A 25,128-nucleotide genomic window follows, 5' to 3' on the forward strand; every position below is an offset into this window, starting at 1 on the left:
AAAACAAACAATAAAACCAACATTTGTGTCACATCAGAAAGATATAACGAACCGAAAAACCCCATAATATAATCCCATATGAATTCAACAAGAATTATAGTTCCAAATTTTTTAGTGCTGCTGCCTCTTCTTCGGCTTCTTGTTTTTGTTGCTCCCTTTGTTCGCCTTTGTTGTTGTTGCTGCTGCTGTTGCGAATAGCATTTTGTGTACCTTTCAAGAAATCAATAAAACAACAAAAACGAGTATCGCTCTCTCTCTCTCGTCGAGGCTCTCTCTCTCTCGCTCCTTATATATATTTTTCTGTGTTTTGTTGACATTTTGCCGCTTTGTCTGCGGCGAATGAAGCTCGGCTTGGAAAATATCATAATTTAGCATATTGAGCAGATGCGAAATTGGACAAAAACCACCGGATGGTGGGTCAGAAAACAAAGAACCCCTGTGAAATTTTAAAAAATTATAAACTGCGCAAATTCGCTGACAGTTAAATGACACAATTCCGGCTGGAAACTTTTTTTTGGGGCTGGGCCGCGCATTTTCTGCAGCGAATTCGTAGCCCCCCCTCTTCAGCCAACCGTACTTCGCATCCGTAACCGTAGCACGTGCACTGCGAGTCCGGCTCTATTGATTTTTCGCACATCCCACGGGCGCCCATTTTCCCATTTTCCCGTTTTCCCTCGGCTTGCCACCCATTTCCCGGATCCGGATTCTCGGCGCTAGCTGCATATGCGCATGTTCACTCCAAGCATTTTCATCTATTTTCGCAATCCCAGTGCACTGACCTTAGCCCATGACTGTCAACATTTTCGGACACACTGGGCGGAATTTTGTGATCTTAGCACAATGCAGTGCAAATATATATATATGCTATATACTTAACTATGATGCAATTAATGATTGTTATTGGTTAATAATGCAGGTTTCTTGTGAAACTAACAGTTGAAAAGTACATTGTGTACTTTTTGTATCCATGAATTTGTATCTATTTAAACAATTAAATATGCTAGTTATTTCCAGTATTCTTTCAAACCGACCATTCATTTTTCTCGGTGCACCAGCTACTTTTCCGTCACTTGACTGCATTTAGGTACACATTTGTTTGGCTTACAAATTAACGCCATTCGAAGTGTTGGCTGGATAAACAAACAAGTGATTTTATTTCATAGCGTCCACAATGTGGGCCATTCATAAGAGGCGATTGGGGGCTCCGGTGGGTAAACAAACTGAAACTGCTGGTACTACAGCTGAATCAGAATCCCAAACAGAAACAGATCCCCAAGTGGGGCACCTCCTCCTCGGAAGTGGAAGTGGATGTGGGTTATCAGAGAATCTCACGCTCATTACGAGGTGGGAGTAGTCCGGAGTTTGGAGTTGTTTGCTCTGCAGGTAGTGGGATTGCAGCACGCGAGTGCTTCCACGAAAATGCATTCCATTGCGTTTGGGAATTGGGAAATTGTTAAAGTATTAGCGCTAATAATTGCTTAGAATAGGAACGCCACTCTAGAGAAATGAAATTTGTATTGGTTCGTTCTATTATAAATGAAAACCCACTCATTTTAACAAGTAATCGGCTTATGTTGGTTTTAGCGGACCAAAACCGTAGTAAGCTCTATTTCCGTTGAAGAAGCCCACGCATTTCCACATTTTCTTCCGGTTACCTGGGATATTACTTCCCATTCCGAGCCATTTTCACTTTTTATCAAAACCCAAGACAGACAAATTATTATTTGAATGGTTTTTGTATCTACGGGCGGGGCACTGAATAATGGACATCATGCGGGGCTCATGTCGTCACGATATGTCAATATGTCCAGATTTTGTGAACACAGAAAGAAAAACGACACAACCCACTACTACGAAAAAAAAACTCTGAAGAGGCGACTTCCCACTGGTTTCGGCCTGCAGTTGTCAGGCAATTTGCCTTCTGCCAATTGATTTTTCCACTTTGCCCGCTGTATTTTTAGTGATTTTCAATTATCTGTCAGTTGTTGTCGGTTCGGCGGATAATGCAAATCATCGGCGAGCTCTACAGCTGTAGAATCGGGCTGTAGAATCCGTGTTGTCCACTCGCCAGTCTTTGACCCGTTTAGCGTTATTAAGCACTTACTGGCCACAAATGGCCGACAATTGTCGCTTGATTGGCCAATTTCCCCGTTTGGATCAGCGACTTTGGACGCGACTTCGACCCGTTTAACCATTTCATTTTATGGTTTTTCCCCCGCCATTTTCCTTCCTCGCCGCAAATTCAATAATCTTTTGTGTTTCTATTTTTATAAAGCGCCCTTTTACTTGTGGGGCACTCCAGAACCAGCACATCTGTGTCTGTCTGCCAGAGAGAAAAATACAGATATCGAGTGTCACCAGCAACTTGCTTATGCTCTAGATTAGTCAGCCATCAAGAAAATTCTGATTCTAAATCTATAACAGAAACACAAATCACAACTTAAGCTACTTTACTTTAATCATATAAAAGTGGGACTGAAGAAAAGCTATTTTCGTTGCATACGATTTCGATTCTCCTGGCTACTATATTCTATACTACTCTCCATAATTTCTCCCAGTGCAGTGCTGAAGACTACACTTAAAGCTCCGTCTCGTTGGCTTACTTTTTGCATGCGGCAATTTGATGAGCTGCTAATTAGCAGCTGCGATTGTGGTTGTGCCTGTGGATGTGGCTGTGGTTAGCTGGCCAAACACCAACCACCACGCACTACTACAGCAGATATAGTAGTACGGTTCAAGCGACTCGGAGACCCCGAGAATATAGCGTGCTGGGGCTAATTCTGAATGAATCAGCACGAGCTCCCAGTAATTTGCACTTTGTTCAGTGCAATTGGAGAAGCCAGCCGCGTGAAGGGGAACGGAAAAGCGATGGAATGTTTCACTTATCCGGTGTCGTTGGGGTTCTGAGCATGCAAATTGCAGTGCCCAGGTTAGGCTTATGGATTGAGATCGATTAGCTAAGCATACGTTCAGGTGTGCACATCATAGATTAGTTTACCTATGGACTCCGGAAGGAATGTCTTTTTAAGAGAGATCTATTAAACATTCAATAAGTATACACACGATTTGCTGGCTACGTTTTCCGAACATCGTTTGGTTATGCCACATTCGTTGATCGCCTTCGGCGTTTGCTCTACGCCCAATCATTAATTTTACGCAACTTTTTGTTGGCTTCCCTGTCCGCCGCAGCCGCCTTAACCCCCTGATAACCCACTGGATCATCTTAACCCACAGCTGGCGCACACATGTCGTCGCAAAGTCGTTTGTGGGCATTGCCAATTTGTTGGCAGACTCTTCGGATTTGGTGTATATATGGGCATATGCCTATTTATACGCGCCCAGCCCGTGTGCGCACACTTATGGCGGGCAGTGTATCTTTAATGCGGCTGCATCTTCGGCGGCGGATGAACCCCATTGAACTCTTTTCGTTGCGAGGGATACGAAAACAATAAAGCGCAGGAAAGTGTGAAGAAAATGCGAAAAAAGCGGCAAAGAACAGAGAGGAGAAAGAAAGACAGAGAGAGAGAGAGAGAACTGAGAGACAATGGCAGAGGAGTATTGAAAAAATGCAATAAATTATCATAAATAAAAGTAAAACAAAAGAAGGCAGAGCTTTTGCTTGATGGGGTTCAACATGGGTTACGATTTTTTTCTTCTTCTTTTTTTGGGTTGGCCCGCTTTGAAAAATGTGTTACACAAGACAGCAAAAACAACAACAGCGACTTTTACAACATGGGCTGGGTACAACAAAAGTGAATCATCGCAAACAAACCGAACTTGATAGCTCTGCTGTCACAAATTTATTTGAGTCTAAATCAAATCATCAAATAACGAGGCTATAAAAATAATAATAGCACTATATAGTTACCTAAATGGTTATAACAATAAAATAAATGAAAATTGTAGGGACAGAATTGAAACAAAGTGAATTGATGAAATCACACGTTGAGTTAGTCATCTCAAGTAATTTTATGTATTATCTTTAGTGCCAAAATGGAAATCATTTAAGCCGAACGAATTAAGAACTAAGTATAGTAAAAACACAAGCAAGCACAAACTATAAAACAACGCACAAAAATGTTGTAAACGAAAGGAGAAACACTGAAAAACACCAAGTCCTACTGAACAGTGGGACAAAAGCGCACAATAAGTGAACGAAAAAAAAAACCAAAACCAAAAAACGCACAAAATCGTGAAATCAAACGCAGATCATCAAAACGACCAACGAATCAAAATGCCACGCCCCCAGCACCACGCCCTTCTGAGAGCAATGCTGAAGTTGTTGCTCTTCGCCAGCATTGCGGAGCACTGTGCCACCGCCCTGCCCACCAACTCCTCCAACTCGCCATCGTCGCCATCGCCCTTCACCGCCGCTTCACTGCCGCCCACCACTGCATCATCGTCAGCATCACCGGCGGTCATCAGTGCCAGCTCTTCCGATCGCAATCTGGCCGATCTAGTCAATCCGGAGGCCGAAACAACCGGGTCCGGCTGGGAATCACTTGAGACTGAATTCAATCTGGCCACCACTGTGGACAGCAGCACCCAGAAGACGGCAAAGGAGCCGGTGCTGGGCACCGCAGCCACCTCCATTGAGCAGCAGGATCAGCCACCGGATGTGCCCGCCACCACATTGGCCTTCGCCAATGCGTTTCCGGTTCCGGTGGCCGGCGAAATGGGAAACGGAAATGGCAACTATAACGATGCCACGCCGCCGTACGCAGCCGTCGACGACAATTATGGTAAATAGTAACACAGCTTCTATAAAATATATCTAAATGAAAATAAATAGGTAGAAAGCAATCATCAAGGTCGGCAAAGTATTTTTGGGTTAAGAAAACATAAAAGCAACAATGAACAGTGATTCATTATGGAGTTCGTGCTTCAATTAAAGTTTGTTTTTACGTTGTGCAGCGACTTTAAATCACCATCAATCAAGTCAGAGTCACAAAAATTCGAGCAATCTTGAGGAATTGAACAGCAATTAAACCTAATGATATAACCCCTGCCCCTTTCAATAATTTAAGCTGCAAATAAGCTGCCTGAGGTCAAACAAAAAACACTCCGTTATCAACGACAAACGAAAACAAAAAGTTCGATGGGCTTTCGACAAGAATTGGCAATTATAGTTGCTAAACTGGGTTCATTGACACCGCACTTTTACGAACTTTCTCAGCCAACGAAGGCCTTAACCCCTGACCGCCCCTGCCTTAACCCGCTAAGCCCCTTCGGCGAAGAAGAACTTGTAGTTACTCAGTTATTATCTGCTGAAGGAACAACAACAAAGTACACAGATAAATCCAACACAACAACAACAGCAACAGCAATTGCATACTTCAAGGCAATTAAGAGAGTTTTCATTTCCGGTTTGGCACGCAGCCCCTTCTTCATGTGGGCGGGGGCAGCGGAAAAGTGGGCGGGGCAGCGTCAACAACTGCCTGCCTTCCTGTAATATGGCAAAATTCTCACGCAAAACTTTGAGCTTTGGCCAAATGAATTATTTAACATTGTTTTTGTCGGGCCAAGTTCCTGCACTTAGAGAAAAGGATTGCTATATAACATTATTATTATCGCAATAATATTATATCTTCCGTATTTTAATATATCTCCCTACAATATAAATCAAATTAATTCAATTATTATAATAAGTTTATAGTAGCTATAAGTTTAATATCTTACTATTGCTCTGCTTTGCGCAATTTGACAATCTTTTCTTATTCTGTACTAACTATTTCTGGCTAGTTTATTTATATACCTTCCTGGCCTGGCCAATGAAATATGTCTGGGGGAATTGACAAGCAGCCGTCTGTCTGCTCGTTAAAACTTGGCCAGCGGGTGCCAAACAGCCACAATTCATTGGAAGTGAGCCATGTTTCACAATCCCCTGCCCGGGTTTTCCTCGTTTTCCTCGCTTTTCTCTCGTTTTCAACACAACGGGACACGCGATGCGCACAGGACACAAAACAATTAACAACTTAACTTTTATGGCCCACAATTATTTGGTATTTTATTGTTAAGCTGCAGCCAACTATTTTTATGGGCACGCCATTAAATTGGAGCTGCCAGCTCTTAAAGAGGTCTCAAGGAAATCGTTCGAGATGAATTTGCATGCCACCCGCTGGAATTTCCCAGCGATTTGCGTGCCCCTGAGCCAAACAGACTGACAGCTGGCAAATCGCAGAGCCATGTCCTGAAAACTGGCCAAAAGCTGCCTGATTTGCTGACCGCACGCAAAACCTGTATTAAGTTGCACTTTGGGGGCAGGTGCTGCGACCACGCCCCCCTCGAATAAATAAGGAAATATGGGGCACAAGGTGAGGGCGTAATGAGGACAAAAGGAGTTGTTCGGTTCAACTGGCTCAAGGTTCCTTTCCTATGATTTATTGAAGCCTCAGGAGAACTGATGACTGCGAGCAGCGAAACATTTTAGTTAAAAACCCAAAGCAACGTACATAAATCAAATGGTGCCATAAAACCTTGATTTAAAATGCAATCACAGCCACAGCAATTTGAAAACTATGAAAATAGCAGCTAACTGCCAATTAGCTCGTCCAGTCAAATAGATCAGATGGAAACGTGCTGTGCCAGCAGAGCGAAAATTAAGTAAATTTTATATAAATTGTCGAACAGAATGCCTCGCTGCTCGTCAGTAATTACTAATTACTATTTCAGTCAAACGAATTCATTAGTTTCTTTCCCAGAAATTACTTTCCAGCGCGAATGTATATAGTATCTTGCTCTAAGCAATAAACGCGAATGGCTGGAAAATGTAAATAATTGAACTTCTGATCGCCGCAATTAACAAAGCAATCAGTTGATAAGAAGTGCGAAGTTATGCAATGTTTTCTGTAGCGAGTTTTGTTAACTCATCCCGCTCGAAACACTTTAATTAATAAACCTGCTGAATTTGGGTTTTTCACAAATCATTTTTCGGACCTCCCTGCTGTGAAATTCCCACCGAGTCATTAGTTTAATTAATTGTTTGCCCCAACTTTTGTGCAGCCAAGTGCCAGAGGCAGGCTCCTGCTGCTCCACCATACACCATATATTTCGCCGGCTGTCGAGAGTTAATTTTCCGTAAATTCATTTTCACTTCCGAGGCGCAGCTGAGAGCTGTCACAATTTGGAGTAACACTTTCGGTCTCGTGGCCCCGATGAAAAGTGCAGCTCATCAAGTGAGCCGCCCACCCACGGGTCGCATTTCCCCGGGAAAACGGGCCAAGTACCCAGTGCTTGAGAGGCTCGAAATTGGAATTGGAATTTACGGAGGCACGGGGGAGGCAAGTGCCCCAATCCGTCCTCAAGTGAGTGTGCGAATAATATCTGTCAGATACTTGCAGTTCGCGCGATGAGTGCTGCCAACGAACAGTTTTTGATAGTCGCAAAGTGTCGCGAAACAGATGCAATTAATGGGATTGAACTATGAAGTATATTAAACGATAACTTTTGATCCTTGATAATGTGAATAGTGTGTGGCTGAAACCGCAACGCCAGCAATGCGAACTTAAATATTCCAGTCGCAGCTTGAACTTACAGCAAAGTGCTCGCCACATAAACTGGCCCCTGTCCATGATCTGTGTACATATAGTATATATATCTTACTATATAGCCGCACTCAAAGTCCAAAGTCGGACATGTCGCAGGCGCAAGGTTTGAAAGTTTCTAATACAAATTGGCACAACTTTCGGCTTGTCAACGGCAAACAGGCAGCAACTTTGCTGCGTACTCTCGTATTTTGACAAATGATTTGCGTCTCTGCGGAAAAGCCGAAAAAAAAGCAAGAAAATAGGGAGGAAAAACAAAAATTCTTAACGAAAATAACTACGTAAAACCGAGTGGAGCTGAGAAAACTTTGATTTTGAACTTTATCCAGATCCAGCTGAAACTTTCTCTCCATCGACCCGTGGAAATTTCACAGGACACTGAGTTATGAACATGACTTGTCAAAAAATACATTAAAAGTGCAAAGTAGTGGAGCTGGCTTCTCGGCGAGGATGAAAACAATCATTTAGTAGCCAGCAAATTTGGACCAACTGAAAAGCATAAATCATTGAACTTTTTGCCAGCCACCACCTCTCTCTGCTGCTACAAACACACATACACACTTTCTATCCTGGAAAACAGCCATCAATCATTTGGCTGGCTTTGCTGCTGTCTTGATTTTAATTTGCAACATGGCTCAAACACACGCGCTCGAGGACTTTCAGGACTTTTGTTGCACAACCGAAAGGCGTGAATCGTGCTCAAGACTCCTTTGGCACGACTCAGCAATGATAAGCCAGCTGACTAGACTTCCCAAGGACTTTTTATTCCTGCTGGGGAGTGAACAATGGCAGGAGTTGATTCACTTTGAGTTGCGCTTTTCACGACCTGTCACTGGCGTTTTTCCTCTGCTCCTCTGTTTCCACTGCCACGTGTGGCTGAAAAACAGCCAGATATCCACACAAATATGCTGCCTACTTATCGCCTGCCGCTAATTTATGAACTCCCACAAGGACCTCCGTTGGAGAATGACAGAAAAAAATGTTTAAAAAGATAGGAATGTTCTTTATGAGGCTTGTATACTCTTATACTTATATGCAGGCGATAAGAGTAATATTAAAATGAAAAACATGAGCATTTATAAATGTTCCCTTGATAAAACTACCGATTTAAGATAACAGTTTCATAATTGGTGGGTCTTAATTGAGAGGGATTTCTGAATCCAACAAGAATGCACAAATATGACATTTCGAAGTTCTTCTAAAAATAAATGTCCTTCCTTATCCCCAAAACACACTTGGCAATGGAGTAATGTCCTTATTCTGTAAACGAAAACATTTTGATAGATGGCCTCTGTCGCAGCGACAAACAAAGCTGGAGAAAAACGAAATCAAAATCAAGAACATAGATAAGCCCTTTTTTCTGGGAAAATTCTCGGCTTTTTATAGCCCAACCACGTGCCAACCCGCATTTAGACACGCCCACTCCACTCCACGTCGGTGGGCGGTGGGAGGGAGATAGAAAAATGTTGCCTCGGCGACAACTTCCGCCTAACTGCACTTCAACATGTCAATTTCTCTACCACCCGCTGCCCATCCACATATCCAGATGGATGGATATGGATAGAAAAAACCGAAGTAGAAAATCAACCCCCTGACCGAAACGCCTACGAAAAGTGGCATTCGAGGAGGAAAACTCACAGCTCGGCCTGCATGTGTGTGCTGGCATTTTCCCCTTTCCCCCCATCCCTTGCCAGCACTCCAAGTCACTTGTCATGGAGGCCTTTTGTCTGCCAAAAACCCCAGCTCCCGACTGAGCGGCGCTTTAAATCATAAACACCTTGTTAGTGCAACAACTCGACACTTTGAACGTGACATTGATGCCTGTTTTTGTGCCGGCGAACGGAGCCCAAAACAGTTTCCGTGTCTCAAGCATCGAAAAACAAGCGAACTCCGGCCGGAAGGTTGGGTCTGCCCATGTGGATGTGGCTGTTGAAATGAGAATGAAGAGGAGGAGGATGTGGCCGTGGTGGCCCGAGGTGATGGTGCTTCCATGTGCAACTTCCTGCCGATAACCTTTTGCGCACACACACGCCACAAAAGCTGTCGCCATCGTGTTAGCCTTATCGCTCCGCTCTTGGCCATGAAGCACAGGCAAATGCAGCCATCAGCAGATCCGTGACTCCGGACCAGACAGCCGCCCTTAATTAGCCAACGTATTCCCAAGTACTCCGTTAAAGATCGGCTTAAAGTTAATTTTAATATTTCAAACAAAAGCAATGATATTGAAACTCTATTCTGATTCTATTAAATGTGTTTAAATAAATAACAACTTTCCCTTAAAAATACAACTAATTCCCAACCGACTAGAAACACCATTTCTATTTCCGGTTTCTATTTTCACCATGACAATAAACATTTCGTGTATCAACCCTTTGGGGCAACACACGAGTTCTGTTCTCTGGCTTTGACCCAAACAAGACACATGTCAAAGGTTTTCAAATGTTGCAAATTAGAGGACATTAGAGTTCGGAATAAAAAAGCGATACAAAGGGCGATCGGTAGACTTCAACTGACAAGCCGAGTGGCAGAAGCACTTTGAAACAAATACTCTAAGCGTTTGCCCATTTGTCAGTGGCACTGCGAGTGTACGTGTGTGTGTGCGTGTGTGCGGGCCATTTGAAGTGTGTCAGTTGTGTTTTGGCCCTTTCATTGTGCATTTGACAGTGCTTTGAGTTTAAACAGGGCCAGCGGCACATTATGGCTAAATTCCTGTCCGAAGACTTGCCATTACGCAAATTACAGCAATTTGATCCAAATGCCTGCTGGAGAGACGGCTTATAATCAGGGGTATTACCTGAGTTCAACGAACTTTTCTGATAAATTTGGAGGAAATCAAAATAATTGAAGGACATTTTAGCAGGAAGGCAGGGGCATAATAAGTTAGTAAGTCTCTAGGCAGATATTTATGCACTTTAAAGTCAGTTTCCAGCCCGTTTCTTCTGCAATCAAAGTTCTCAAAGGATCCCCCAACACACACACACCCACGCACGCAGAGACACCCACACACATGTGCGCATTCAAAATGGCCGCCACGTTACTTCCGCTAAGTGCCGGATCCTTTTGGTCCATTCACTGTTTGCTCTTGGCCATCAAAGCTTTGGGGGACAAAACTTGGCAGCATTTTTATTTTTTCACAGCTTGTCGCTGATGTTTTTTTGCCTCTTTTGCGTTTTCGGGCTTTATTTCGCATAATTTTTGCGCCTTTGTGCGAATTCTCGGGGCGGTGGAGCCTTTGACGCCATTTGAAAGGCAGTCACCTGCGTTTTTTTGCCTTCATTTTTGTTGGCGTGTGTGTGTTTATTCTCTAATTGTTTGTTTGTTGCCTCGCTCGCTCTTATTTACTCTCCGCCCGGGCCGTCGCCTTTGTTTAGTTTTTACGTCTGGCCAAATCCGTAAAGCAGCTCGTAGCTCGTAAAGTTGGGCAACAACAATGAGGCACGAGGAGCAACAACTAAATAAGGCATATGGCCAACAACAATGCGGACTCACTCTTAACTTCTGTTTATATATCTTCATGTTCGAGCCTTAGTTTTCCCCGCTTTTCCTGCTGCTGCTCGTCGAGCCATTTGTTGCTGTATATATATGAGTATTTTTCGAGGCTCAGACAACTTAATGCTATTTGCTCCATACACACACACACACAAACACACCTTGAAGTCCTCGAGCTTCTGCCTGCTTTTGTTTGGAGTTTTTAACAACTTGAGCACGTCGTCGGTATTGGTTTTTCCAGCCACCACACCCGTTTTCCCAGCGATTTCCCACCGCCGACTACATTTTCCTAGTTATATTTTTTCTACTTCCTGCCTTTGCCTTTGTGAAAATAATCACGCGCGCTTTTGAGTGAGCACAGCACCCCCTTAGTTTTCCCGGGCTTTCCTTTCCGGATTTTCCTTTGCTTTTTCACACTTGGTTACTTCCGGCGCGATGGCTGAGCAAATAGTGGGAAAGGCGCATCTATTGTTTTCTTTTAATTTGCCCAGACATGTCAAACGTGGCGCCTGTTCCCCGAGTTCCTTGAGCTCAAAGTAAAGGGCCAAGGAATCGGATTTCCGTAGGAATGGCAGTCTGTAGGGAAATTTAATTGTAATTAATTACTAGTTATTGTGTTAGAAATACAGAAATGCCTTGAATTTTAAGCCGCTTTGATTGATTGATAGGGCATATCAAAGCGCTTGTTCCTGGTTCTCAATTATTTATGTTTTATTCGCCAAACAAAAACCAATCAGGAGCTTCCTCCAAGTGCCCACATAGTCACCTGTCGAGCAGGTGAGCTTGCCAGCTGTCTTCTGCGAGTGGCAAACCTATTAACTTTTCTCCCCGCTTTTCCCATTTTCCCGCTGCTGCAAGGACATTTATCGCTGGCTAAGTGAGAGTGTGTGTGTGTGTGGAGCACTTTGTTGCTTAATTGATTTTAATACAAGCTCCCCCCGATCCTTTTGCGCCATCGGTCCTCAAGTGAGTCGTTCGCCTTCATAGTTCGAGTTCGAGTCTATAAATTGGCTTTTTCCTTTCCCTTTTTGCAGATGCAGCAGCTGCCTGTCCATTTCCCATTTCCATTTCCGTTTGCAATTGCAGGGGCACAGGCCAAGGATGAAGTACAAGAAGAAATCGAAGTGAAAGGGGTGGAAGAATGCTAGTGAAAGGAGCGGGGTGGGCAAAGGCAGCGGCAAAGGCAAAGAAAGTAGAAATGCCATTTATTGAATTGTATAAATTTCTATACATCGACAGCGACTGTTTATTCTGCCCAGCCAACTGTTCATGTGTGGGCTTCTCTTTTTCTTGCTGGCCTACACGGAGAAAAATTATGTATTAAATATCCTAAATTATAAGTACAGAAGTAATACATTGTGGCATGCTCTTAAACTTCTTCATTAGAAACACCTTGTAGGAGTGTCAGAGGAATCTTATCAAGTTATCCCAAGACCCCCCGATTTCGCTCAGTGCACGGGCAACTTGGGGTGTGTGTTTGGCTAAGCTTTATCGCATTTGCATGGCAAAAGTCTCGGGCGGAGTAGGGTCAAGTGGCCGTTACCGTTCCTGGTCCCGCCCACGGGTCACTCATTTGTTCTTTTGATTGCAGAGCGTTTTTGCTCGTTGGCCGGGCTTTTGTTGTATTAGTAAAATAAATTACCATTTAGTGCTTTTTGCCACTTGCACACACACAAAGGCAATACACACACACACGCACACACACAAGTACCCTTTGGCTGTCACACATGGTCGAGTGTTGTCCTTTGGCTTGCAAATGAAATTATTGCCAGGGCTTTTGCATGCGCTGGTTTGCTGGATTATAAGCCACCATCTGTGTATCGTCGTGTGTGCCTGTAAGTGTGTGTATCTGTGTGCATGCATATGTGTATCTGTATCTGTGTGTGTTACCCCACTGGCAAGTGCAGGCCATAATAAATTGCTAGCAATCGCATTTCCGTTTCTTTATGCGCTTCGATTACGATGCGCTTTACTTGCGCCAATTCTTTTCTTCTGTTCCCCCTCGTAATTGAATATATAATTTTTTCTTCCCTCTCCCTTGCACACAAACACACACGCAGAACACACACACACATGATTCGCCTGCCATTTGAATATAAATTGTTTTATCTGCTACTGCAAAATATTCATTTCAATTTATTTTACTTTTCTTCATTCGATTGCTCGGCTTCCTGCTCTTTTTACGATTGTATTCTCCCTCTTCCTGTTTTTTCTTTATTAAATAAATTATTTATGCATTGTCATTTGGCTTGCGCCATTTTCTATGTGCAGACGCCGCTAAGTATGCCAACATATTTTGTTTACAAATTCGGGATTACTTTCGAAAAAGTTGTTGAGTTTGCAGAGAGACTTTTAATACATTAAACAGCTGCGACGACTTTGATAACTCACGAGTTGGGGAATCAACTTTTATGGCCGTAAATTAAACAAATCAAGGGTATATTCGAAAGTTGCGTAGATAGATAAATAAAAAATATGAGCATTTTAAATATTTAAAATCTAAAAACATATTTTCAAGAAATTGTGTAAGATTTTCCCAGAGATTAAGTTTTAAAACGGAAATATCAAAGAGGGTATCTCACATTCTACACCCACCCCTTAACTTTTGTTTGACTTTGTGCTTCTAAGCCGAAGCATATGCAACATGGCCTAAGAACATGGGCAAATTTAACTTTTGACTTTTGTACTCATCTCGCCACTTATTTACTCTCATTTGCAGTGCCAAGCAAACCGCAGAATCTAACCATCCTGGATGTTTCGGCCAACAGCATCACGATGTCCTGGCATCCGCCAAAGAATCAGAACGGAGCCATCGCCGGTTACCACGTGTTCCACATCCACGACAACCAAACTGGCGTGGAGATCGTCAAGAACTCTCGCAATTCGGTGGAAACCCTCATTCACTTCGAGCTGCAGAACCTACGTGAGTTTAACTACGTTTTCATTTGTTGCTTATTTAGCGTAAAAGGTTTTCAAACTTTTAATTTATTCACTCGATAAATTTGGCGAAAGTCCTCGTCGATCAAAGGGTTTTCCCCGCCTGTCCTCGCCGATTGGTGACCCCCGTCAAGTTCCGAACTCGACATTAAACTGTCAACAGTCGAACGCCCACGTTGTGAAAAGCCGTCCCTCCGCGAAATGGAAATTGGGAATGGAAAAGGGCTTGAACCTGCCGGAGGACCTACCTATTATTAGCCATAATTGAGGCTCCAGCCAAATTGTTTGCCAGCTGCTTTGTAATTAAATAGTTGCAAGTGCTCGCTTGCCACTTTCTGTTTGCCAACAACACCAACTTTTGACGCTTATAATTTGAACACCCCAAAGTCGGCTAATTTTCCTGATTAAGGCGTGAGCCGAGTCTTGTGGGCCGGAGAATACATCCGCAGGATATGCCGCATAAGGAGCAGCTACTTAGAAGGATCCTGGTAGAAAAGTGGCTCGGTTTTTTGGAGGTTTTTAGGCGCCTCCGGGGCCACCATGCAATTAACTTGCTACAAAGTTATGCGCCGCATTCCACACTCTCATGCAGCTACAGCCACATTGTTTAATTTAATTACACGACTTCGGATGCAGGATGCACCTGCTAACTTCTGCTCGCAAATTCCGCGGCAAAGGAGCCTCCTTTTTGCGGCATGCTGGGCCGCCATGGCAACGTTTAATTATTTCCAAATTTAATCCAAGTAGATGTCAGCCGTTTCTCTTGTTAATTAAATCCAATTTAAGCTGACAGCGCCGCTTGAAGCAATACCCTTTTGCTTTCTGTTTTTCCTCGCCATGAAAAATCAATTCACTGTTTTTGTTGCCGCTGTCCCTTGCATTTTCCCCGCGTAAAATTTAATTATAAAGCCGCACAGCAGCCCCCTTCCCCTCCTCTCCCTTCACTTCCCCAGCAACCAGTGACATGCGGCGACGCATCTCATAATAATGAGCAGCGAAAAGATGCCCACCGCTCAATTTAAGGTGGCAGGTGGCATGTGGCAGGTGCCTCACATACTCGCGGAAAAACAACTGACATTCCCTGCAAGTATTTACGACCAATAAATGCCTCAACTGTCGCATCCAAATGCACTCGACTGCAAATGAAGCAAATTAAAGGCTTACGAAGTGCAGGTCCTTGAATAATTATGCTTGCTTTTGATTTCCCAGTACTATAGTTAATAAAGAAGGTACTGATATATGTAATACTTATTTTCAGGACCCTACACCGACTACCGTGTGATAGTCAAGGCATTCACCACCAAGAACGAGGGCGAACCCTCCGATCAGATTGCCCAGCGTACGGATGTCGGAGGACCCAGTGCCCCGGCGATTGTGAACCTCACTTGCCACTCCCAGGAGTCCATCACGATTCGGTGGCGAAGACCCTACGAGTTCTACAACACCATCGACTTTTACATCATCAAAACGCGTTTGGCTGGCCAGGATACGCATCGGGATATCAGGATTAATGCCTCGGCCAAGGAACTGGAAACTGCGGTAAGTCTTTATATTTAAACTTAAGTTTAGTTCGGATATCCTGCAACTTTAAAGATATGTTTAAACTGCCTAACAAAAGTCGGAACAATGTATTTCTGTATAGAATGGCGAAATAAATGTAAGTGAATTAGTCCCTTTGGAGTCTGGCACTAATATTTCATGCGCAAGTTTTTGGGAAAATAAAAGAGTTTTCCCGCGCTGTTAGCCAACATTTTGTTGGCCTGCCAAGTGGGCAACAATGTACACCTCACCCCCCCATTCCCCCTGCGATATGTCAATCGAGTCGGCTTATCGCGGCCATTTGGCCCGTTCTGCGGCCCATAAAAAAGGAGAAGTTCTATGATAAACGGCCTAATACAGACAGATATTCGAGGGGGGGCTAAGCAGAAACATGGGTAGCGGCAGTAATAATTGCATTTTTATGCAGCAAACAACAAACGGAATAGAATAAAGCCCACCTGCCACGGCACCTGTAAATATTTCATAAAAATTCTACATGCAAAAAATGCAACACACACACGCGTTGCAATCCGCCCACCTGCGAAAATAAATTAAATTTATGTTGTTTTTCCTGTCCGCCTTTGTGCCGCGTCTTCCCTTTTTATTTAGCGCCCGAAATGGATGGAGGAAAAAATAAAAAATATAAAAAATACGCCAAAGTAAATAAATAAAAACAAAAAGTTTGTCGTGGGGAATGTGGCGAGGCAAACAAATTTCGCAACAATAAAATGTTATCATACACATAGCTGACTTTTTCCATATCTGAAAACTAGTTGGATCCTTGTTTAGTCCTGTGTTTCGCCCTTCCCCCCAGGATCTCCTGTCCTCTGTCCTCACCCGGCTTTTGTTTTTGGCCAGTTAAAAATATTTTTGTAATTGAAATATTCTGCAGCGGCAAACAAGCTGGCTGTTGAACAACTAAACAACAGAAATGGCAATAATTCTACCTTTGTTTTTCATTGTTACTATAGTTTGCGAATATGAATGCCAAATATTTAGCTTTTCCGTATGAAGGAGACAGAATTCAAAGTTAGATGGAAACTAAATTAGAAAATTTGCTCGAACGCAAGGAAAATTCTGATTTGGATAAACTAAATTAGAATGCATTTTAGAAATTTGTTGACGCGTTTTCATTAACTGCAGGAATGTTCGAGGAGTCAAACATCAAACATGGAATATTTGTAGTATTTTGAAGCTTAGCTATCCTTTAAGTTCGAATTTACATGTGCATTAATAAAACACGATACTAAAACTACTTCTCTTATTTATATCCTTGCAGATGATTCTTCAAAACCTAACAACCAACTCGTACTACGAGGTCAAAGTGGCAGCGGCAACGTTCAGTGTCATAAATCCAAAGAAAATTGTGCTGGGCAAATTCTCGGAGTCAAGGATTGTAAGTAGCGCATAAAGATATCAAGTGCAATCCGCAGAGCGAACCAACACCTGCCACATGGCGGAAAAACTTGGCATTTTGTTTTGGGCCACACCAAAACGGTGGGCGGAGAGGGGGTGGCAGGGGGCGTGGCACGCCATAAAGTTGGCAGCCTCGCCGTTGTCAGTTTCCATATCAGATTACATGTCCAAAAAGGAAGCAGGCTGCTTCTTTTTTTTTTTTTGCTGAGTAGGTGTAGCAGAAAAGTTATTTTGTTGCGAAAATTCCAAATTTTTCTGGGCAAAATATTCAGAGTATGTTGCTGTGCTGCTCAAGTAACTTTACCTTTTTATGCGCCCACCTATTCGGTTTCTATGCATTATTGAGTTCTCGACGAACGGACCCCGGGGCGTATGCGTAATGTGAATCTTAGGCGCGTTTAATAGACTCCACACAACAATGGAAACAGTTACAACCTCAACATTGTCTACACTACAACAAATTGTATTATTTGTGGGAATTATTTTAAAATTTCAAAGGATTTCCAACCAAAATAGTTAGAACTAGAAATCATTCTGGTACAATTGCATGAAGTAATATTAAAGAAAGATAGATTTTTCGCTGCACATGTAGTGGCAAAGCCATATCCTTTGAAAACCCAGGAAGGCTTTTTCCTGTGCACCTGCGTTTATTGACATTTCAACCTGTCATAACAACATCCTTAATGACATTCCACACAAAAGCAGACGCACCCACCCCCTCCCCCCGCACACACACACAAGCCGCAAACTTTGTTGCATGCATAAAATATAATCCAAAGTTGTGGCAGAAATATAGCAATTTAGTTGACCTCAAGTTTGTGGCCAGGGGGTGGGGTCAACTGGGCGGGGCACACGCCCTCATAAGTATGCAGCAATATTTTTCGTGGCTCTAGCTGCCTTCCTCCCTCCCTCTCACTCCATCCCCCCATCCCGCTCATTCATAATTCATTGCCATTGTTGTTGTTGGCCCGCCTGAATTTCAAGTGGCCTGCACCTTTTGGCCGCATTTACATGGCCCGCTGCCATTTTCCGCTCGGCGCACACAAAAAGTCCCCAACTCCGCGCGCAAATGGCGCTCATTTAAATCCTTTCTTTTTCGGGTGGCAGCAAAAATCGTATGCAAAATGCGGAAATAAACAAGCGCAAATAAAGAGTGCGCGAAAAACAAACAAAGGCAGTGGAAAATCAACAAAAAAATACAACTCGAGTACGATGATAACTGAGGCACACACATTTGTAACGCATTCGTTTCATACACAGGAGTACACAGGAAACAAATGTTGGGGCATATAAGTGGTAGTATGGTGCTTTTCGTTACCTATCGGAAATATGAAATATGATCACAAACCAAACGAATTTAAAGTAAATTATTTGAAATTCATAGTTTTCTATTGATAGCAGTGTCTTTTATTGGAAATTAAGGGTTACTCCTGATTGATACGAAGTTAGGGATTCCTATACTCATATGCCGGTTATCATTTTACCCCCTAAGAATACAAAGGCCTAATGAAATTTTTAAATATCTTCTAACCTCCTCCAGATTCAACTGCAACCGAACTGCGAGAAGTTGCAACCGCTGCTGCGGCAGTCGCATAATGACTACAACCTGGCCGTTCTGGTGGGCATCATCTTCAGCTGCTTCGGCATCATCCTGATCATCATGGCCTTCTTCCTGTGGAGGTAAGTGGCGCTCTGTGCCGTGATATCCCGAACTGAATCCTAAAATAAGCAGCCCAAGATACAGATGCAGCAAGTGCAGATGCAGCAGCTGCCTTCTTGAGAGAATCGCGTGCCGTTCCATAAATAAAACTGGGAAAAGTGTTGTCAAAGTGCTGAGTGCAAAGCCCTGTACTCCCACTCCATTGATGGAACTTAAAAATAAACCGAAAAGAATCCGCTATAGAATCTCGGAATTTAGAACCTCCCAACTTATAGCTGAATACTCTCGGAATTTGCGCTTATAATGGCTCATGGTTATGCCGCAGTACGGAAATTATCTGTGATGCGCTGCTGACTTCATTAAATGGCATACTTATCCATTTACCGAATGAAATGCAGAAAAAGCCGTAATCCTTTTAGACCAATTCATAATTAAGGCAATCACTCGACCGTTTCTGTCCTCCTTTTCGAACAAACAGCAAATAGCAGATAACTTGAAAGGGGAGGTGGGTGGTTGGGTTTTGGTCACTCTCATATTTCCTGGAAATGTTAATTAAAATTCAAATCGCAAAAAAACACGAGAGTCCGTGGCGAAGCCAAAGACAAAGACAAGCAAAACAATTTTAAGTTACTTAAAATCTTTATTAAATGTAAAAGTGGTTAACCCATTGGCCAGAACCCAGCAATCCCCCTGCCCATTCCCATTCGGATACGGATTCGCATTTGCCGGGGGCAGTGGCAAACATTCGAGACGACAAAATGTGTTGGGGAAAATGAAAAGCGTTTTTTATAGGAGGAGCAGCCCCCAACCCCCAGCCAACTTCAATGGCAGGAATTTTGCATATTTTCTCTGTCGAAGCGATTTTTTATGCTGCCGCGAGTATGCCAAATGAAAGTTACCCACGCCCACAGTTTTATTTTCCTTCTTTTTTACCCCTTCTCGGGTTGCCTAACAAATTAATGCCATTTTATTTATTTTTTACAAATACCCTGCGAGCAGAGCAGAACGCAAAACAGCGTGAGGAGCTGGAAAAGCAGAAGGTTGGAGTGTTGCCATCCCATTCTTCGAGTTACCCAAGTTTTAGAGCGGAAAAAATTATATTTTATTAAGCAAACAAAGGCGAATTTCTACAATTTCCTTTTCAATGCAAACAAATCCAAAGTGGCGACTGGGTGAGAGGCGAGAAGCAGCCAGAACAAAAGTCAGCCAGCGAAAAAATGAAAAAAACCCGAGAAAAACGGTGGGAAAACATGAAAAGAAGGGTTTCGCGAAAGGTTGGGTGGAACTCTTCTCGCAGAACTCAATCTCAATACGAGGCCCTTGGCAAAATCATTTACATTCGCATTTACTTTGCAGAGCACTAATCAACGTTTAGTGGCTGCCACTAGGAGGCACGAATGCCGCAAAGTCAAGGGGTGTGGAAATTATTTTAATAAGCGCTGTGGCAGGCTCACTAAGTCCTGGCCACACACTCCGGAAAACTGGCAACTTGGGCGGCAAGTGGAAATACTTTGCAATTTCTTGTGGCAACAATTTGCTGGCGGCAGCGATAAGCATCATTTTAAGCCAAGCAAAAACCACTTTTTAGAGCAGGAAAATAGTTTAGCGAATAACTTAGACGTCATGCAGTAAATCATTATGGTGCGGTTTTATTCCAGGCATCTACAAACTTTTAAACTTAGTTAAGTATCTGCACGGTAGCAATAGGTATCTCATAGTCGAGCTGCTCCTCCCAAATCATAAATATTAGAAGTCAAAATGCGTCCAGAAATGGAAAAACAAGATGTCAGTAGTTCACTGTCTTCTTGCCAGCGGCCAGAACTATTTTCCATTTGCATTCCGACACAGAATCATAAAAAGTTTCCGCTCTACCGAGGCCGCACCGTACGTGGACTTGTGTGTTACTTTTTCATATCGAATGCAGTTGGGAACATTGTTTTTGTGTCGACGGCTTTATTTGCCGGCAAATGTGTGTGCGCGTGTCTGCTTTTCCGAATAGAACTTTTCCTTCCCTATGCCGAAAATAGAAAAGCGAGCAGAAAGTCGGACAAGAAATTGTTTTTGAACAACGTATTGGTAACTGTTGCCAAAAAAGTTCCATTTCATGACAACGCTGCAAAAAGTCAAAGTCTGCAGGGTGTGGGTGGTGCGGAAAAGGGACAGTTTTCCTCTAGTTTTTCCCAATTTCCCGTCCTTTGCACCAACTTTATCAACGGTATCGATGAACCAACTGCCAGCGTTATCAACTTTCCATGGCCAAATACCGCCCAATGCAACTTTTATGGAGGAAGTTGTCTGGCTCAATCGATCGATTAACAAATATTGATTCCCCCGTAAGGCAGCAAGCATTTACTGATTAATTAACTACTTGCCTGGGCAGCAACAATAGCAGTAGACTTAATTAAGCAAATACGGGAGGAGAAAATGCATTGCAATTGTAAATAGCATATGCAACTTGAAAGGTCAAATCAATGTCATATCTAGATAGGATTAACAGCATTACAGTATTTCAACTGGAATCGCCACAGTTGATACTCCCTACAAGCTACCACACAAGTTTTTTACCTAAATGTCTTCAACTAACAATATATGTAGGTTAAGAAAACTACATTTATTTTAAAACTTTCCCTCGTAAGCAATGACTACTGTACGAAAGTGGGAAGGGCAACTGGCTTTTTACGACTGGCAGTAAAAACGTGCCAGTTGTTATCAAACAGCTGATGCGGCAAAGCTCCGAAAGCTCTCTCTTTTTTTCTATATCTCTCAGTCGGGTTAAAGATCGGGGTGCTGGGGAAAAGCTCCCTCACAGCGCCGATCGCCAATTGCCTAGAGTTCAGTTCTCCAAAGCACGCGCGTGTATAAGCACGTTTGTAGATCCAAAGATACTTCGGTAGCACCCAACAAAAATAACAAAAAAATAAAGAATCGAGCAAACCGCACAATAATAAACCTTATCAATAAACAACGCTGAGAAAAGAAGCGACCAGTGCCGAGAGACACCGCCAGTAGTGAGCTCGTTTCGTCACAACAAGAGCAGCACCTCATCATTGAGGCAAATTCGTGCGACGGTGTGTTCGTAGTTATTGAGTACTATTTTTGCAGTGAACTGGCGACACTGCAGTTGCCAATATGACGAGTGACGTAATTTGTGCAAGCATGTAGGCGCAGTTCGCGGGTACACGCAGCGAAAAGGGAGCCACTACACACACACATGTCGTCAGGTGGCGGCGAAAAGCGCTGCAGCAGCCCCATGCTGCATGCCACATCGGAAGTCGGTGGTGCAACTGCTGCAACGCCGCGGCTGCTGCGCCGCAAGTCGCAGCGCGGAAATTGGTTTACGTAAGTTTTTCGCAGCCCTCACGTGTGTGCCGAACTAAAGACGAAACATAAAGTTATTAACTAAAAAGCCAGGCTGCATACCAAATGCGCGGCTCAATGTGGCGGGCGGAAGTTGACAAATATAAATAAATAGATTTTTTGGTGCGTAATAGAGACACGAGAAAAACAAAAGTCTTCGATAAACAAGCACAGAAGTCGAGAAAACATATGTAAATATATGTGCATACTAGAGTATGTGGCGGTGGAATTTCTTATTTTCTAGTACTATTTACTTTTCCGTCGACAGCCCAAGTAAACAAAGCCGCATCGCAACGCCATCTCCCGTTGATAAGAATTATTGAAATAATTATCAAAGTTCTCGAGTTTTGTTTATGCCGCAAAACTTCGCAGAGTAAACAGAGAGTGACTTCTCTTGGAATTTCCCAAAACGACAGATCAGTATCGCTTTCAAAACTTATAAGAATGGAGCGGAAATCTTGGGAAACAAACTTTTTATCATCGAATTGCAGATGGGGAAATGTATGATTTGGATAAGGAACCCTATAGACGGAACGCTTATCATACATATACATTTATTTAAAGATTATTATGGCTAGTAGGTGCCATTGAACCTGCTTTATTCTCCCTTTAAAGCGGAAACTGGAAATGAATCGATTCGATTTGTATCAATGCAAGCATTCAAAACCAAGATTATTAAGAGCCATATTCTTGGCAAAGTGCAACGAGCCACAACACGAAACAGAATGAAAAGTTGGCAGTACAGTGCGGACCAGTGGTGAATTGCCATTATGTCGTGCACTTTCTCCCAAGGCTGCGATGCGAGATGGCGCAGTGAAATGGCCAACTTTTTGCTGGGAAGTTGCCAAGTTGTGCTGGCTGCTCCGCTCGAGTGCACTTGTAGGCGAAAGTTGGTCCAAAGTTCTGCGCGCTCCTTGTAATCGCTTAAGCCAATTACGAGAACTTAACCTCAATTTGTGTATAGCAATTGAACGGCCATAATGCCCGTCCGCCTTTTCCCCATTATTGTCACTCACTTGGAGCGAGTGTCCTGGCGAAAGGATTCAGTCGCACTGTGCTCATGCCTGGCTGAAAGCGAATGCCATTAGTGCTGACCACCACCTTCCCGCTTCCTGCCTCCTGCTTCCCACTATCCATCCACCTGGCCACCTCAGCATCCTTAGCATTTTCACCTGCTTATTTATGCATTCTGATTTTGTGAGGAGCTTGTCGTCGGCCACGCCCACCTGACACCTTTCGCTGATTTCGCCCCAACTGATTGCAGCTGCTTCATAGTTTCCAGGGCTCTCAACTCAGGCAAAGAAAATTATTTTCTCGCTGTTAAATAGAATTTGCACTCGCTGCAAAGTAGCCTTCGAATTGTAAGGACTTTCGCTCCAGGAAACTAATGGGATTTAAAGAACAGGACGATCCTTCTACACAGTGTATGTAGGTTAATGGGAATAGTCAACTCTGGGACACTCTTGCTATTTGTATTGATAAGTGGCTGGTTTGGAGAATAAACAATCCTTTGTAACACTTGGCATTTCCTTCGACTCCTTCCAGCAGAAAGTGCTTCCATGCGGCCTACTACTATCTGGACGACCCGCCACACCATCCGAATGCCCCGCAAGTGGACTGGGAAGTGCCCGTGAAGATCGGGGACGAGATCCGAGCGGCTGTGCCCGTCAACGAGTTCGCCAAGCATGTGGCTTCCCTGCACGCAGACGGGGACATTGGCTTCAGCCGGGAGTACGAGGCCATCCAGAACGAGTGCATCAGCGATGATCTGCCATGTGAGCACTCGCAGCATCCGGAGAACAAACGCAAGAATCGCTATCTCAACATCACAGCCTGTAAGTCGCAGTTCGATTAGATAACTACTTTTTATGACAGCTTGAAACTTGAAACCTTAATGGCTTGTTTTTATTACAAACAATAATCGTTAAACTACTTGTAAATCACAGATGACCACAGTCGGGTGCACCTGCATCCCACACCGGGACAGAAGAAGAACCTGGACTACATCAATGCCAACTTCATCGATGGCTACCAGAAGGGACATGCCTTCATCGGCACCCAGGGTCCCTTGCCCGACACCTTCGACTGCTTCTGGCGCATGATCTGGGAGCAGAGGGTGGCCATCATCGTGATGATCACCAATCTCGTGGAGCGCGGGCGGCGCAAGTGCGACATGTACTGGCCGAAGGATGGGGTGGAGACCTACGGCGTGATCCAGGTCAAGCTCATCGAGGAGGAGGTCATGTCCACGTACACTGTGCGCACCCTGCAGATCAAGCACTTGAAGGTGGGTTTACTTCCAATAGCTTCAATAGTTCACTAAATTAACAAAAATATACTCAAAATCTCAGCTCAAGAAGAAGAAGCAGTGCAATACCGAGAAGCTGGTCTATCAATACCACTACACCAACTGGCCCGACCACGGAACACCCGATCATCCCCTACCCGTGCTCAACTTCGTCAAGAAATCCTCGGCCGCCAATCCCGCAGAGGCTGGTCCCATAGTCGTGCACTGCAGGTGGGCTACTTCACTTCAATGACTCCAAGTATTGGATCTATAATTACTATGATATATCTTAATCTTCTAGCGCTGGCGTCGGTCGCACTGGCACATACATCGTCCTGGACGCCATGCTCAAGCAGATCCAGCAGAAGAACATCGTCAACGTCTTTGGCTTCCTGCGCCACATTCGTGCTCAGAGGAACTTCCTGGTGCAGACCGAGGAGCAGTACATATTCCTGCACGACGCTCTGGTGGAGGCCATCGCCTCGGGGGAGACCAATCTGATGGCCGAGCAGGTGGAGGAGCTGAAGAACTGCACTCCCTACCTGGAGCAGCAGTACAAGAACATCATCCAGTTCCAGCCGAAGGACATACACATTGCATCCGCCATGAAGCAGGTGAACTCGATCAAGAACCGCGGCGCCATCTTCCCCATCGAGGGCAGTCGGGTGCACTTGACGCCCAAGCCGGGCGAGGATGGCAGCGATTACATCAACGCCTCCTGGCTGCACGGCTTCCGGCGACTGCGGGACTTCATAGTCACCCAGCATCCCATGGCGCACACGATAAAGGACTTCTGGCAGATGGTCTGGGACCACAATGCGCAGACCGTCGTGCTGCTCTCATCGTTGGATGATATAGTAGGTTGCACAAGATTTCCCATCGAATCGTGACACTAATAC

At 43.9% G+C, this 25,128-nt stretch overlaps 2 protein-coding genes across 13 annotated transcripts in view; one reads left to right on the forward strand and one right to left on the reverse strand.

The window, feature by feature from the left end:
• LOC6730049 (uncharacterized protein C2orf42 homolog) overlaps positions 1–25,128 on the reverse strand; it is a 179,083-nt gene that overhangs the window by 147,859 nt on the left and 6,096 nt on the right. The gene's annotated exons all lie outside the window — the stretch shown is intronic.
• Positions 1–25,128, forward strand: part of LOC6730048 (tyrosine-protein phosphatase 99A) — a 110,707-nt gene that overhangs the window by 81,666 nt on the left and 3,913 nt on the right. For 3 of the 9 annotated variants that reach the window (XM_039294530.2, XM_016177762.3, XM_016177765.3), the window contains exons 9-16: positions 13,753–13,956; positions 15,229–15,509; positions 16,789–16,905; positions 18,466–18,605; positions 23,488–23,777; positions 23,889–24,229; positions 24,294–24,460; positions 24,531–25,086. In XM_039294530.2, coding sequence (XP_039150464.1) covers positions 13,753–13,956; positions 15,229–15,509; positions 16,789–16,905; positions 18,466–18,605; positions 23,488–23,777; positions 23,889–24,229; positions 24,294–24,460; positions 24,531–25,086 — 2,096 coding nt within the window. Of the gene's footprint in view, positions 1–3,986; positions 4,743–13,752; positions 13,957–15,228; positions 15,510–16,788; positions 16,906–18,259; positions 18,397–18,465; positions 18,606–21,415; positions 21,925–23,487; positions 23,778–23,888; positions 24,230–24,293; positions 24,461–24,530; positions 25,087–25,128 lie in introns of those variants that run through there. The other 6 variants (XM_039294532.2, XM_039294533.2, XM_039294531.2 and 3 more) reach the window with 5 other exon arrangements.

Source organism: Drosophila simulans, chromosome 3R (assembly GCF_016746395.2).
Source record: "Drosophila simulans strain w501 chromosome 3R, Prin_Dsim_3.1, whole genome shotgun sequence".
In the NCBI taxonomy this organism is placed as follows: Eukaryota; Metazoa; Arthropoda; class Insecta; order Diptera; family Drosophilidae; genus Drosophila; species Drosophila simulans.